Source organism: Cucurbita pepo, chromosome LG08, assembly GCF_002806865.2.
Source record: "Cucurbita pepo subsp. pepo cultivar mu-cu-16 chromosome LG08, ASM280686v2, whole genome shotgun sequence".
Lineage (NCBI taxonomy): Eukaryota > Viridiplantae > Streptophyta > Magnoliopsida > Cucurbitales > Cucurbitaceae > Cucurbita > Cucurbita pepo.
This window is the reverse complement of record NC_036645.1, coordinates 7703851-7720488: the sequence shown is the minus strand read 5'-3', so window position 1 is coordinate 7720488 and position 16638 is coordinate 7703851. Positions and strand designations below refer to the sequence as shown.

General features: G+C 35.2%; 2 protein-coding genes and 1 long non-coding RNA gene across 9 annotated transcripts; 2 read left to right on the top strand and 1 right to left on the bottom strand.

Moving 5' to 3' along the window:
• Positions 1–942: 942 nt before the first annotated feature.
• On the top strand, positions 943–5517 carry LOC111799772 (lysosomal Pro-X carboxypeptidase). Of its 3 annotated transcripts, XR_002815890.1 has the most exons (12): positions 943–1418; positions 1547–1736; positions 3200–3333; positions 3667–3779; positions 3861–3981; positions 4079–4234; positions 4386–4541; positions 4617–4696; positions 4780–4829; positions 4926–5078; positions 5164–5247; positions 5422–5517. XR_002815890.1 is itself a non-coding variant. In XM_023683250.1 (11 exons), the coding sequence occupies exons 1-10, from the start codon at positions 1044–1046 to the stop codon at positions 5054–5056; spliced, it is 1506 nt and encodes a 501-aa protein (XP_023539018.1). In that variant the 5' UTR covers positions 943–1043; the 3' UTR covers positions 5057–5078; positions 5164–5321. The 3 variants fall into 3 exon arrangements, 2 of the variants coding, with proteins under 2 accessions (XP_023539018.1, XP_023539019.1); XM_023683250.1 differs by lacking the exon at positions 5422–5517 and having other exon boundaries at positions 5164–5321; XM_023683251.1 differs by lacking the exon at positions 5422–5517 and having other exon boundaries at positions 5150–5321.
• LOC111799777 lies at positions 3351–16578 on the bottom strand. 5 transcript variants are annotated; one of them, XR_002815893.1, is made up of 7 exons: positions 16266–16578; positions 13191–13979; positions 12734–12874; positions 12300–12453; positions 11447–11483; positions 10604–11381; positions 3351–3383 (listed from the first exon to the last, which is right to left on the bottom strand). It is a non-coding gene; the product is annotated as an uncharacterized LOC111799777 (long non-coding RNA). The 5 variants fall into 5 exon arrangements; XR_002815895.1 differs by lacking the exon at positions 3351–3383 and adding an exon at positions 10047–10274 and having other exon boundaries at positions 11252–11381; positions 16266–16574; XR_002815892.1 differs by lacking the exon at positions 3351–3383 and having other exon boundaries at positions 10350–11381; positions 16266–16383; positions 16470–16574.
• On the top strand, positions 8337–10140 carry LOC111799774 (B3 domain-containing protein At2g36080-like). The gene is made up of 2 exons (XM_023683254.1): positions 8337–9058; positions 9849–10140. The coding sequence occupies exons 1-2, from the start codon at positions 8503–8505 to the stop codon at positions 10022–10024; spliced, it is 732 nt and encodes a 243-aa protein (XP_023539022.1). The 5' UTR covers positions 8337–8502; the 3' UTR covers positions 10025–10140.
• Positions 16579–16638: the final 60 nt, after the last annotated feature.

Below are 16638 nucleotides of genomic sequence, written 5' to 3'. Positions count from 1 at the left end.
ATATATATATATATATATATATATATATATATAATCAATTTCTAAAAATAATATATATATTTTTTTAATAATTTGGCTTGCTTTTTGAAGATATATTTAAAATTAGATAAAAAAAAAAAAAGGGAAAATTATACGTATAAATAGTATTTATAAATTTAATTTTAATGGAGGGAACCCAAGTTTTTTTTTTTTAATTTATTTTTATTTTACTTGAATAGTCTCTAATTTGACGTAATTGTCTATTTAATCCATAATTAAAAAAATCATTTCTAATTTTATTGAAAAAGAGACATGAGATTAAAATCTAAAAATTTGGTTGGATAACTACTTAATTTTTTTTAATTAATTTTATATAGTTTTTTTTTTTGTTTTGTTTTATTATCTAAGATTTAGATTATTTTTTAAAAATAAAAACAAAAAAAAGTAGTTTTCAAAATTTTGTCGTTGTTTTTGAAATTTGACTAAAAATTGAAATATATATATATTTAAAATAATAATAATAATGAAAATTTCAAGAACCAAATTTCCAATGATTGAGAGTGGCTCATACTCTCAAGGTGGGCCAGCCCTTCTTTTCCATTAATCTTTCCATTTGGGTCCACCTCTCCTCTAAATCTTTCAACCAAGAAATTATAGAAAATAGTATTATTTTGACTTCGAGGATCTCTTAAGAATTTTCTTAAATGCATGTGACTGAAGACAAAACATGTTTAAAGAATTTGTGTTTGTCTATGAGAATAGTCTTCACTCTTAAGAAGTGAAGGTAGATAATGTGATCATATTGTACTAGATACCAAAGTCATCGTGTGCTAATTTTGGATTTGGTATCCTATACGATTAAAAAAAAGATTATTAACTGAAATAAAAATTTTAAATTTATTTGTAGATGAATCGAAAATTAGAGATGTATTAAAGGATATAAAATGATAGAGAGGCGGGCAGATTCCAAATGAAGACCGAACTCCGACAATCTTTTATGCTCGTCCGCACATGGCAGTTGGCGCATAAAATCCAAACTCCACACAACTTCACTCTCTGCAACAATGGCGTCTCCATCCACTTCCCTCTCTCTTTTCCTCTTCATTTTCCTCCATTTCTCTTCTTCCTTCTCCAAAACTTCCTCTCTCTTCTATTCTTCCCTCCTCCTCCGCCCTCAAACTCCCCCAATCGATTCCCTCCGCCACTACCGCACCGCCTTCTTCACTCAGATCCTCGACCACTTCAACTTCAATCCTCAAAGCTACCAATCCTTCCAGCAGAGGTATCTCATCAACGACACCTATTGGGGCGGCGCTGCTGAGAACGCTCCGATCTTTGTCTACACAGGCAACGAAGGTAATATCGAATGGTTCGCACAGAACACCGGTTTTATTCTCGAATCCGCTCCAAAATTCCGCGCGCTCGTCGTGTTCATCGAGGTGAGAGTTTGATTTTGCCCTAATTTATTCGCTCTTCTTAAAATCAGTATCGATTTGCTGTTCGATTTATCTGGATATGTATGAATTCGCGAAGGAGTGTGAAATTGATTGTTGTTGTGGCGTTGCAGCATAGGTTTTACGGGAAATCGATTCCGTTTGGGGGAGATGAAGATGTGGCTAATAGGAATTCGAGTACGCTTGGATTCTTAAGCTCGACGCAGGCGCTGGCGGATTATGCAACTCTGATAACTGATTTGAAGAGGAATTTGACGGCGATTGATTCGCCGGTTGTGGTGTTTGGAGGTTCCTATGGAGGAAGTAAGTCACTCGCTACTCTTCAACTTTCAATTTCTTGATTTCTTCGTCGCCATTTTTTTTATGCTTAATTTCTATTTCTTGTTGTTAAAGGTTTTAGGAGATGGTTTGGTTAGAATTAAAGAAAAAAAAATAGGGTTGGTATTGGTTCACTGTCCTATTTGATCATAATAATTTTTTAAAATTTTGTGTTTATTTTACTATTTCTCTACCATTGTTCTTATATTTCTTAAAGAAAATTATTATTGGTGTTAAAATTATTTATACTTTAGGAAGGCCTGTAATGGGGTATGGACCGGAATGGGTCCCCGGACCCCACAACTCGGCCCTATGCACGTTCTGTTGCTATTCTGTCTACAAAATTTCCCACCATTTTTTTTATTGGGATTTGAGCGCCCCCGGGAATTCAAAATTGGAATTATTTCCTTTTAATGGCTTCACGAATCTATCATTTCAATTACTTATTTTAAGTAATTCATAATTTAAAATGTTAATTTCTCTCATCATCTTCATTTAAATACTAAATTTGTTGAGAATCTCCCTTGAAAACTATCTTAAATACAAATTTAGGCTGCAAGAAGAGATTTATGTACTATTTATTTGAATATTGTACTATTTATTATGTTGTTGGAGGATGTAAGTCCTATTTCTGCTAATTTAGGGAATGATCGTGAGTTTATAATCAAATAATACTATCTTCATTGGTATGAGACTCTTTGGTGAAACCCAGAGCAAAGTGATGAGAGTTTATGCTCAAAGTGGATAATATAATACCATTGTGGAGAGTTGTATTCATCTACATAATATCAGAGTCATGTCATAAACTTAGTCATGTTAATCTATCAGTAATTTCTCAAATGTCTGACAAAGGACTCCAAAAGAAAAGAAGTCATGTCTAACAAAAAAGTCGAGCCTCCTCGAAGGCATAGTAAAAAAATGACTAAGACTCCAAAAAGAAAAAGGAGTCGAGCCTCGATTAAGGGGAGAGTTTGTCAATGTCAACCCCTCAATGCCTAATCTAGTTCCTCTTAAGTTTTTGGTCCATCTGATTCTTCCACATGCTCTAGAATACAAATATTGGTCCATCATCTTGTGTTTGAGTGATGGGAGACGTGCCTTCGTTACGGTGAATCAATTGATATATCTAGAACAAGGTGTTCGTCTAACTAATTCATGATTATTGATGTCGCAACATTGAAGAGACATCATTGACGTTTTCTAATCCTAAATTTGAAGTGTAGAATTACAAAGCCAACAATGTTGCGAACATCTAGTCTTGTTACATTGCAAAGTTATCAATGCAACCATCTAAGCACGCTCCATACTAAGATTATAGTTCGGTGTCGTTGACCACATAAATATTGATAACTTTATATATTTTGTATTTATTTTTTGTTTACGTAGATTTATATAAACTATAGTAGTGATTATGATAAAATAATAATGGTTTTTGGTGGGTAATGCAGTGCTGGCAGCATGGTTTAGATTGAAATACCCCCACGTCGCCATTGGAGCTGTAGCATCATCGGCTCCCATTCTCCAATTTGAAAACATTACTTCACCTTATTCCTTCAACAATATCATCACCCAAGATTTCAAGGTCTCTCTCTCTCTCTCTCTCTCTCTCTCTCTCTCTCTCTCTCTCTCTCTCTTACTTTACTTTTTTAATTGTTTTTTTAAACTTAACTTTATAAAGTCGTCCATAGTAATAAAAGAAGATAAAAATGAAATCAAAGAACCAAACATGAAACGTGATCCTTTAATAATATAATATCACATGGAGGATAATCTTTGAAGATGTAAGCAAGGACAACCTCACATGCCTTATGTCTTTGTTTAAAGCAATCAAATTAACAAGAAGATTACGACACACAAAACAACAATAAACAACAACAATGACCACTTTATAAATTTTATAATTTATTTTTTACAGAGTGAGAGTCAGAATTGTTACAGAGTGATTAAGGGGTCGTGGCAGAAGATTGACATGGTTGCAAACCAACCAGGAGGGCCCCAGTTGCTTCGCAAATCTTTCAAATTTTGCAAGTTAGTCCTTTCCTTTTCCCTCTCTTTTCAATTCTACCTCGATAATAATTTAATTTGCAAAAATGATTCAAATTAATCCAGACCGGCAGACTCCCAATCGATTCAAAATTGGCTCTACACTGCCATTTTGTACACGGCAATGACCGATTATCCCACGCCATCTAACTTTTTAAACCCGTTGCCTGCTTACCCGGTAAAACAGGTCAGATAATTCCTTTATTTCACTATTTTTTAAATTTCTGAATAAATAATGTAATTTTAAATATGACCGAATAAGTTGTGGGGAAGGGATGGTGCAGATGTGCAAGGCGATTGACGATCCCACGACTGGGAACGACACGTTTGCAAAGTTGTACGGTGCAGCTAACGTCTACTATAACTACACTGGGACTGCCACGTGTTTTGATCTGGACGATGATTCGGATCCTCACGATCTTGGAGATTGGACTTGGCAGGTATTTCTAAATTCTAAATTTTTTTAAAAAACGTAAAAGTTTAGATTAATTTTCAGTGATTTGGTTTCAGAAGACAAGCCCTAATAGCTTAGCTTCCAAAATTATTGGAAAGAATTGGATAATCCAAATATGTGTTAAATTGAAAATGTAGGCTTGTACGGAGTTAATATTGCCAACAGGGGCTAACACAGAAGATAGCATATTTCCAGCTTCAACATGGCACTATGCAGATCGAGTCAATTACTGCAAAAGTTTATTTGACGTGGAGCCTCGCCGTTTTTGGATCACCACACACTTTGGCGGCTTTGTAATCTCTCTTCTTTCAATCTTTCCATCTATCATTTTAGCTTGAATTTTGAGTCATTATCAATATACGATGCAGAATATTGAGAGAGTTTTGAAGAGGTTTGGAAGCAACATAATTTTCTTCAATGGATTGAGAGATCCTTGGAGTGGTGGAGGGTACTTTCTCTCTTCATATTCATATCACCTTCCCTTTTATTTGGTTCATATTTTGAATATGCTTGTTTTCATGCTTCCTTCAGGGTGCTGAAAAACATATCCTCAAGTATAATAGCTATTGTGGCAAAAGAAGGTTGAGCCCCTAAACTTCTAATGTTTTTATTTTAATTATTAAAATATTGCATTGTTAAGAACAAACCCAAACAATTTAGATTGGTAAATGTAACAGGAGCTCATCATGTAGACTTGAGATTCTCAGATCCCAATGATCCAAAATGGTTGAAAGATGTGAGAAAGCAGGAACTCAACATCATTCAGGATTGGCTTACCCAGTATTACCTGGATTTGGCCCAATATTAAGCTCATTGGGCCTATTACACTGGTAACCTTCTAATACCAAAAGACGAGCAATTTGATATAGTATTTAGTATCCATCCATTTTGACATGAACAGACTGTATTGGATAGCAAACTTGGTGGAGAAGCATCAGCCATTGCACTTGATTTGGAAGGAGAAATTTCAACTAATGTGGCTTCAATAACCCGCTCCAGGTAAATAAAAATATTCTTGCTTGGTGTATGTTAACATGGTTTCTTTTTTTTTTTCACCATCCCTTACTCCCAACAAGTTGTTATTATTATTAGAATTATTTATGTTTTTAATTTTGGATTATTTTTTTTCTTGTATTTTTAGTACATGATAATTGTATTTTTTATAATACACAGAGATAGACTTGATGGTGAGGGTGCTAGATTATACCCAAATGTCATAGTGCACTTATGGATCAATATTATCAATGACTTAATTACGTTTCTGGCCCCTAACTTAACGTCCAACTTCCTGTGAAATAGTAAGAGTGTGCACGAATTGCATTGAGTTCGAGTTGAGGAAATCGTTTGGACCCATCTGAAAATTTGGACCAATTGAGTTGGTAACTCAAGCAACTTAAATAGAGTTCACCACCTGGTTGATGAAGATTCTCTGATTTTACAAGATTCCTATCAAAGTCATTTGAGTAATTATCTTTTTTCAAGAAAAAAAAAAAAGAACGGTTCAAAATTAATAACAGAAGTTTTTTTTTCTAGAAAAAGGGTGTCATGAAGCACCTATACTCGAGTCAAATCACTTTTAATTTGTTAAGGACGCATTTGGTCAACTATTTGAAGCCCATTTTAAGGCTACTTTTTGTATTGCAAACATTAGGTAGGTATCATTCTTTTAATCAAATCTAAAACTATAAGATTTTGTTCTTTACATTCATCATTCAAAATACCCTTCCCAACCTCTTCTCTCTTGTCATCACCATTTTTTATAATAGTTTAAGTTACTATTAGCAAATATCGTCGGTTTTGGCTTGTAATGTATGACTGTTAGTCTCATAATTTTAATCATCAACTATTACTATGATCCCTAGAATTTATTCCACAAATATTTTGATCTTTCTATTAGTTATATTGGATATTTTGAAATGACTTGTTCTCCCGAACTTAACGTAATATGAAGGTACCTATAATAGAATAAACAACCACTAAATGAAACAACTATTAATACACAAATTAATTAAATTTCACAAGACCGCTTATTTGAAAGAATTGCTTTTATGAAAGTGACTTTCAAGTAGTGATCGATTTTATCACTCTTCATATCCTTCTCCCAAGTTAGGCCAAAGATTAAGACAACCTCCCTTTGCTTCTTCTTCGTGGCATCTTACCCTATAAACCCTTTATTATCTTCCACGATCTCGTCGTATTCATCACATCATTTTGTCGATTAAATTACAGTATTAATTTTTATGATTTCGATTTGATTTAAATTTGGTCATGTAGTTCATTAGAGATTTGAACCTGATTTTTATTTGGTTTATTCTAAATATATAAGAGGTGAAAATTACATAAATCAAATAATATATATTAAATTTTTATTGTAAATATATTGAGAATTAACAAAAGAGGAAAAAAAGTGCAAAATCAATTGGGCACATGCAATGGGTCCCGCTTTCCTTACTTTCCTTTAATTATCAGAATGGGTCCCGCTTCATCACAACCCTACATCATAAACACTTACAAATCCACTGTTCACCACGTGTCACAAACCCAATAGCCCATTCGCCACTAATTTTGACTAACAAAAATACTTTATTTATTTATTTATTTATTTATTATTATTATTATTATTTTTACACTTTTTTAAGGAAATTTAGCACAAATATTTTTAAAGGGTAGAGCTCATTTTGCAGACGATATCGGTGTTTGCTCGAACCTTGAGTCACGTTTGAGAAAAATGTTTTTGAAAAGTGAGTGTGAGTGAGGAATCGTTGCAAAACAGTTTTAAAGAAATCAATGTTATAAACTAAAAGCGAACAAGCAACAATAACTTTGATAACATATAACCGAGTGAGAAGAATTAACAATTATTCACATCTCTTTATAGTACATTTGAGTCATTTTAGCCATGATGGGTGTAGACATGATTATGGTAACGGAGCATACACCCCATATTGACATAACAAGAATAGTAAAGACCTATCCAACATGAAAGCAAGTAAAAGAAGTATGAAACGGGCATACGACCATGGACAATACGTTTTGGACAAACATGACCGAGACCTTCGACAATTTAGATTAATTTAAACATGTTTATTATTATATTAATTGACTCAACTCACTCAAAAAGCATCATATAAGAACCTAATTATTTTAATTTGAATGAAATAAAAACCATTATTTGTTGTAAATTTTATATTCCAAATGTTTGATTAGTGGAATCATCATTGGATCTTGATTCATTACCCTTAGCCCACAACTAATCTGCCTTTGACTTCTTACATTCAATTCATACAAACCTCTAAACCCTAATTTTTTTTAATCTCAAAACCCTAATTTCCTTACTATCAAATGGGTTTCCAAGAATCCATCTCCATGAAGAAATATGTCAGTATTTTATAAATAAAAAAGAACAATAATTTATGTTATTTAAAAATATTTTAGAAGGAAGAGGCAACGTGGCAGAGTCTTGTTTAACCCTAAACCTGAAATAGTTTTATAATATTTATGTGGTGAAGAAGTCTCCCACTTGGCCAAACAGCATCGCTAATAATGTATTGTTATTATTATGGTTGTAGTTGTTTTTGCTTCTGTTCATGTTACGAATATCCACATTAATTTCAATCAACTTCATCATATCCTTCACTATTCTCTCTTTTAAGTAAGTGTTCATTAAATTTGTAATGTTTGGTAAATGCCCTTCACATGTCATCTTTACGTGTTACTGTAATAGCTCAAGCCTTGTCTTCTTTTGGAGTTTTCCTTCCTTATATCCCATGTAGTTTTAAAATTCGTCCACGAGAGACGTCGTCTTTTAACTTTTCATTCTGGGTATCTCTCAAAATTTTAAAATGCATCCACTAAAGAGATGTTTCTACACTCTTACAAGTGTTTCGTTTCTCTCTCCAACTAGTGTGAGATTTCATAATCCACCCCCTCGAGGTCCAGCCAACTAAAAAGAAATATTTCGTTTCCCTCTCCAACCGATGTGGATCTCTCAAGGCACCTTCAAAGCTCACTGTCAAGTGTCTAATTCTAACACCATTGGTAACGGTACAAGCGGGAGTGAGATAATAAATTTAATATTGTTCACTGAAATTAATGATTGGTGCATTCGATCAGGCGAAAGCCTCAATGCTTCTCTCCACATATTTTTCTCATTCTCTCTCTTTCACTGTCAAGTTATGGCTTTTGAATCCAAACATCATCTAAATAAACACTCTCTCCACATCAAGAACTCCCACAAGTTCTCTGTCTTCCAAAATGTCCTTAAACCACTTCTCTTCGGACTGCCATCTCCACCACCCCAAATCATCCGCCTCCGCCGTCGACCACCACCTCATCCACCACCACCACCACAAGCACCCCATGTTCGAAAAGCCCTTGACTCCGAGCGACGTTGGCAAGCTCAACCGCCTCGTCATCCCCAAGCAATATGCTGAAAAGTATTTTCCACTTTCCCCCGGCGGCGACACGGCGGACAAGGGCTTGCTTCTTAGCTTCGAAGATGAGTCCGGTAAGATGTGGCGCTTCCGTTACTCGTATTGGAATAGTAGCCAGAGCTATGTGCTCACTAAAGGGTGGACCCGCTTTGTCAAAGAGAAGCGCCTTGACGCCGGTGATGTCGTCGTCTTTGAACGCCACCGCCGTGATGGGGATAGGTTGTTCATTGGGTGGAAGCGGCGCTCGCCGGTGTCCACGGCGGAGACGGCGGCGGCGACTAGAGTCTTCTGTTCTTCAAACCCATATCCTTCTCATCATCATAATCATAATCATCTTCCTTCACCGCCATACCAATCTTCTGATTGTCCTCATGCAGGTATTTTTGTCAAATTTTCACCCTTTTATTTATTACAAAACATGAAGAATGCTAATGATTTATAATTTTTCCATTAATTACCCAGAAATTAATGTTANTCAGACAGATTAGAGTCAAGTGAGATAGGAAAGGAAGAAAAAGAATATATATAAAAAAAATAAATAAATAAAAAAGTAAGAAAAATAGGGAGTGCCATGGGTTATTGTTGCATTTATTAAATGGAATGGTCTCCTCTTTGGGCAACAAAAATCTGCGAATTAATTTAGAAATGTACCTGCAAAGATTGCTCATTTTAATGATATGATTCAATGTCATATGCTTACCCATTTTAAGGACAAAACTATAATTAAATGAAAAGAAATAACATGTGAGTCACATATTGGCTAAAATAAAATGAATATAAACTCACAAAAGATGATTTAGGCTTCAAACATTGTTGGTTTCCAGATCAATGAATAAGNGTTTTTTTTTTTTTTTTTGGAGAGAGAGAGAGAGAGTTGAAGAAGGAAAGGAGAAAGGAAATGGTAGGTTTGCAGATTGTAAGGGGAACATCGTACATGGACAGCAGCATCAGAGAAATGATATTGGACCAAAAACTCTGCACAAATGATATCACACTCTTCCTTTCTTCACTTTTCAGGAATCATACGCACAAAAAGTTCAAAGCCAACTCTTCTTATTAGCAGAGCATTGCACACTATGGACCAACCAACCCCTTTCAGNTAGATAAAAAAAAAAAAAAAAAAAGGATTTAAAAAATGAAAGCTTGATGTATGTGCATTGTTTTCAGAGTCCTCTGTTCAGAGTCAAACAGTGTCGGTTGGGAATTCAAAGATACTGCGTCTGTTCGGGGTGGACTTGGAGTGCCAAACCGACGTGTCGGAACCTGAACAGCCCTCCACGCTCGGTGGCGGGTCGGGTCTATCGGGTCAAGATCCAACCCTTCATAGCTTCTACACACACTGACACTATTTCTCATCACATGGTATGACAACTCAACTCATTATTATTACTTTTTCCTTGGAATTTGTTTCATCTAATCAGACAGATTAGAGTCAAGTGAGATAGGAAAGGAAGAAAAAGAATATATATAAAAAAAATAAATAAATAAAAAAGTAAGAAAAATAGGGAGTGCCATGGGTTATTGTTGCATTTATTAAATGGAATGGTCTCCTCTTTGGGCAACAAAAATCTGCGAATTAATTTAGAAATGTACCTGCAAAGATTGCTCATTTTAATGATATGATTCAATGTCATATGCTTACCNTTTTTTTTTTTTTTTTTGGAGAGAGAGAGAGAGAGTTGAAGAAGGAAAGGAGAAAGGAAATGGTAGGTTTGCAGATTGTAAGGGGAACATCGTACATGGACAGCAGCATCAGAGAAATGATATTGGACCAAAAACTCTGCACAAATGATATCACACTCTTCCTTTCTTCACTTTTCAGGAATCATACGCACAAAAAGTTCAAAGCCAACTCTTCTTATTAGCAGAGCATTGCACACTATGGACCAACCAACCCCTTTCAGTTTTTATTTCTACAACACCTCTCTCTCTCTCTCTCTCTCTCTCAAGCCTAACAAATCACAGGAAAATCTGCTTGATTATCTACACAAACACACACATATTTGTATTTTACTGTAACAGGTGTGTCATTTTATGGGAGTTCTAAGATGAGGTTGTAACAGGATTCCACTAGATGTCAACAAGCAGGCGAAATATGAAGGATAGAGATGTGTGGATGTGACGTCCCTGTAATGCAAAACACACTTTTTCCCACTACACTTGAGAAGAGCATTCACACTAAATAAAATATATGGGAAAATAGATAGGGAAATAAATCCCAGGTTTTCTGGCCGACTTTCCAAGGTCAGGGGTGGGGTGGGGTGGGGGGGATGAGGGGAGAGGAAAAGTGGGGTCCAGGAACAAGAAAGCTACCTAGGGCTTACGTCATACATGTAAATTGGAAACTAGGGTCGTTGAAGGCCAGGAATGAAGAATCTATTTGACATTCTGGCTCAAGATTTTTTTAGAGAGACTCAAAATATGAGCGGAGGAAAAGGGGGGAAGAAGCTGTGCCAGTGCCAGTGCCACTTTATTTGAGTAGGTGGGATTGGATGGATCGGAAACAGCTACTATTACTGCTACTATTACTCTTTTACAAGTTCTAGCAAAATCTAACCTTTGTTTCTTACCTCATTTATGTTAAGATTTGCCTCTCAATTGTCGTGTCCTTTCAACCAGTTTTTTCTGTGAATCCGCCTGATCTGAACTGCTGCTCAAGAGGTTGTTAATTTCATGCCATGCCTATTCCTGTATTCAATTCTGAAATGAAATTGAGATTAGTTTTGGATGAAAGGACATCAAAAAGAAAATCCATGCTTTCTTACCCTACAAATTGAACTTTGTTTGATGAACATGCCTTTTCTGCGACAAAAAAGAAATCACTGATAAAATCTACATACATATTTATGAAGCTACAGATGAAGTATTGAAAACAAAAGGTTAAAATACTATTATGTTTGGTTATATGATTTAGAAGTATTGTTCAATTGAAAATACTACACACTGAAATACTAGACCAAAGTCACCCGGAATGAGCGTCCAAATTCCCCTGGCTATCTATTCCATGGCTATATTTCGATAAAGTATGCAGTGTCCCAGCCATTGATTTCAGGAAGAAACCTATCAGATTTCAGGTCAAGTACGTACCAGCAACTTAAAAAAAGGAGAAAACTTTAGTTCCACTGCATCTCACTCTACTGTAATTGGTTTAACCTTCATTGTGGAGTTCTTATTATCATATTTTCAAACAGAGAATATGTTTCTTTTCAACATGCTATCCATATAACTTCAAAGAAACCAACTAGTCCATTAGCAATCAACACGGTACCAATCAGGATTATAAAATGTATAGTATGCTGACATATTGTTTGTTACATTTCATCTCTATATTTGTGGTGTAGCCTATAGGACAAATGAAAACACAGCACAGTAAAAGGTGATGTGTCTACGAATTGGTTAGACAAAACGTATATATAAGCCCTTTTCTTTATTTAAAATCATTTACTTTTTTGGGAAAAGTAAGTAATGAGATAGTGCATTGATGATTAGCATGGTATCGTGTCCTGTCTACAGACATCGAAAATGTGGTGCAAATGTTCAGTACAACTTGCAGAATTATTATAAGAAATATATCATCAACTAGTGGCTGAATTAAACAGAAAATCAGCATATTATTACCTGTGGGAATGATGAAAAGGTGAGTGAGGAAATCTTGCTTGCGGGGCCCATAAATGTGCAGACAAGAGAGATAACCATTGACCTCCCTGGTTGATGATTTTCCAATCTTCATCAGTGGCTTTCAAAGTGGGGGGTCCCCAGATATGTGTGCAAGCTATCATTGGCATTGAAGAAATGGCTAATGAAAGGAATGAAAGGACTCCTACTAAGGGATATGTTTGGCAAGCATAATTCAGTTATGCATGACTAAGTACAGTACATATATAGTAACAGCAAGAGATAATTCGTCCACGGTTCATTCCACTTATCTTTTCATCAATCAGTTCATTTGCTTTTGAACATTTCTGACCCAGCAAATTTCACCCAATAGTGAATTAAAAATACTTTCGTGACTCAAGTCAACAACACCAAAATTAGTCGATATCGGTACTCACCCGACGGTAATTGGTTTCAATGCCTGCATAAGTTTCTGTGAAACTACGATCCCAAACAATCATTAGTTGATAAAGATAAGAGTCGCTCGATTCTTTATCAGGATCTATCATACTACTTGAACAAACTCTTCAAATTATACACTGAGATGAGCCAAGACAATAAGGGTGTTAAGCTCTTGCTACCATAATCAATTCTCTTAACAGAAATGACTCGAGGAAAAAAAAAAAATTCATATAAATGAAGTCAATTTATCTTTAGGCAAATCACCTGGTTATTCTATCCAAAAAAGGACTTTTAACCTATTATAAAAATAAGACTTGAAAGCAAGAACCATGTGCTTGAAAATATTAGAAGCAATGCCAAGCATGAACCTAGACAGTAGACACGATATTGAGCAACCTCACTATTACTTTCTTTCTACAATCGAAGAGCATAAAAAGATGGAGCAATTGGTACCTCATTAGTTTTCAACAATTCCGGCTCTGCTGGAAAAGTCAGATGGTAGCTCGAACATTGGAAGCTCGACCCTATTCTAAATGGGCCCTTCAATCCCTGTAACGCCAGTCATTTTCAGCCTTCCATCTAACCACAATAAAGTGTACTTGAGCATCTTCACAGCATCTTATGACCTAACTATGCCACTACATTTCTTTCTCAATTTGCAAAATCAGGGTCCAACGCTTTCTTGTCAAATCATAGAGTTATGGTTGTATCGGACATTCAATCCACCATGCAGATACCTCATGACATGATTAAAAAGCTTGAGTGGTCATAATGTGAATGTAGGGGCCGGCTGCAATTAACAATTCACACCTGAAGCGTTGAGGAAAACTTATCCAACTTGAGATCAATTGTAAACCAGACCTTACAAATTAAAATAACTGACAATTGCCATCCTTCTAATGACTGTGTGTTTGTAGTTTATATTATGAGATTCTCAAAACTGTACATATATCAAATAGCACCTCCGGAGATAAAACTAAAAATCTCAACTCAAACAATTTTTACAACTGCAAACTGAACTGCCCAATCCTCTAAACATGAAGCATAAATAGGATCAGAGATTTATATTTGAATTTATCGCTTCCCGATTGAGAATCAGAAACTTTCTTCTTCTCCATGACTTGCTGAATACCTTCTTGATACCCATCTATAAAATTGCTTCTCTATATGCAGAAGCTCTAGTCATATAAACCCGCTGCAAAGTTGGTTTTAATGTCTCCATTCCTCTTCTTGCAGCCACAGCTGGATTTTTGTTTTTGCAACAAAGGAAAAATGGGCAATCTTATAAGGAATATTGAATTCAATAAATACCAGGTTGAAAGTAGAAGAGAATGTAAAGAAACTTTCATTGCAACAGAAGATGCACCCAAATCAATTTACTGGGAGATAAAGAAAAGATAACAGAATAAGGGAACTTAAAGTTCATGATTAACTTAAAGAAACCGACGGTTCTCCTATTAGGGTGGTGGACCATGATAAGACCTCAATTTTTATGCACAAACTCAACTTTAATACATCACGGACCACACACAATATAGTCTAAAAAGAAAAGAAGAAAAAAAAAGGACACATCATCGAGGTTAACCACCAATGCATCTCCACTCAACTAAACCAATCCGAGGGATAACCATTGGTTTTCAGTTTCAAACTTTCAATCTTCATTACAGGTCTAATTCTCAAAATTGAAACTCAATTTTCCCATCTTGCGTTCAAGTTATACACTAAACCATATTCTCACGTTGAACTTTTCAAATGATTATGCATAATAATTGTGCTGAAAGTTGTTCTGAGAAACTCTTTTTTTAAAACCAAACTCTTATTTCTATACTAAGCTTTAAATGTAGACATTATGTAAGAGATAAGGATTTTTGCTTAATGAGTGACTCTGGAGAGAATTGACACCACTGAAATTGACGTTATCTAATGGTCTGTTTCCTTTCACCTTTCACCTTTCACCTCAATGGTGTACAATTGCGAATTGGATTCATATTTTTTGGCATTATTTGTTTTTGACACAATCATAAAATCAATTCTAGAAAACTTTAGGTTAAGCCTTACGCCTAATCAAGACTATAGAGATTGTTGCAGGTTATTCTGAATCCTCTGTTTGTGGTAAAGGGAATATTTCTTTGGCATGATAGTTGCTTGTATAACATGCGCAAGTATTTGGCACGAGAAGAATAAGAGGATCTACGAGGAAAGAATCATTCTGTAGGAGAAGGTTTTGAATGTTGCATACTTGTGCACCTCACTTTAGACTTCTAGTCTTTTCTTTTATGAGATACACCCCTGTTTAATTTCTGATAAACGGGTGATATTACTTCTAGTCTCCTTTGCTATTCTATTTTCCACTTGAACTTTGTCTCCTTTTTGTTCCTTTGTTTGTTTGACAAGAGCATTGACAAGTAGGAATCATCTAGAACTCCTAGTCGAAAATAACGATATCCCATAATCAAGAATTCTAGAACTTTTCCCCCTTCTGATAGGAGACCATGGTAAGATTTCCAATTACCCAATATAAGCATGTCTTATATTGTAAAGTTAAATCAAAGAGTGAATGTGCGCTTCAAAACACAGAGGTAGCATTTGAGACAAGCGTAAGTTATAATCCCACAAGCTTAATCTGAAGAGTAGAATTTAGTCAAATGAATGAACTAATACCACACAACATAGTTCGATCAGTGATGTTATTGGCAGCTATTTCTAAGTTCGATCAGTGATGTTATTGGCAGCTATTTCTATCCTGAGAATTTATAGTTGGATATCTTATTAACATCATCAGCCGTAAGATGAGTGTTAAATCTAATTAAAATAGGATACAGAAATAAATTTATAGATATCATAATCTAGTTGCAAGAAAATCTCTCTCGTTTCGAACTTTAAGACGGGGAGCAAAGATTAACCACAAAACAATGACTAGAACCTTCTCCTAGAACATTGCTATCTATGACCATTCTGTTCATATCTTCAACTTTTTCCATTGGTAGCAAGGAAGGCTTGACAAGAGTTACAAAACCGGGAATACCTATCACTATTTTTTTTCACAAGCATTAGATATTAGGGAAATTTTATCAATATTGAGCATTTGAACTTGAAGCAATTTTATCTTACGCATCAACAGATTTGTTTGATCAGGAACCAGAAATCAGTAGACAAAATACACCAATCACAATTGCACTGAAAATCATGTTCAAGTAAGAATCAATTAGAGCATCCGAATATCTGATAACAAGAATTGGCGAATATTTCACCTCAATCTAGAGCATTCGAATCAAACTATAACACAAAGGTCGGTTACCAAGGTCTTCCAGTGTTGAATGTTTATTATCCTTAGACTTTTTGTTGCAGAATCAAATTTTGAATGAGCAATCGTGTTAACTATGCGTAAGTCAATCTCCTAGCAATTAACTCTAACTTTCAATCACTGATTGCAACTTATCCATCCTTAACCAAAGAAATGCAAAAGAAAATAAAAACAGCAGCAAATCCAACAAAAGAAGACGAGAGCATCAAAGAATAAGAATCTACCAATAATCGTTCATGCTTTGTAAGCTTTTGAAGCTGCGGAGGATCCGGCAACGACGAAGGAAATACAATTACCGAATGTAATCATAAACCTTCCGCAAAACGATCCTCGCCTTCATTCCTGCAAGAGAATTGCTCACTTATATTATACCATTCCAAGCATTTGCTTCTGCAAATTTGTGTTCAATCGATAAATTGGTAAGAAACCTCATTAAAGAGGAAGATGGAAATTCATAAGCATCAGGAAGATGATCCATGGTTACTTGGAAGGTATCTATTTGCGTATGGCCAAATTACTGAAATGCATTCATCTGGAATTAAAAAGTGGATAAATTTTATTTTACGTTTGAATTCTGGGCCCATAAGAATCCATTCG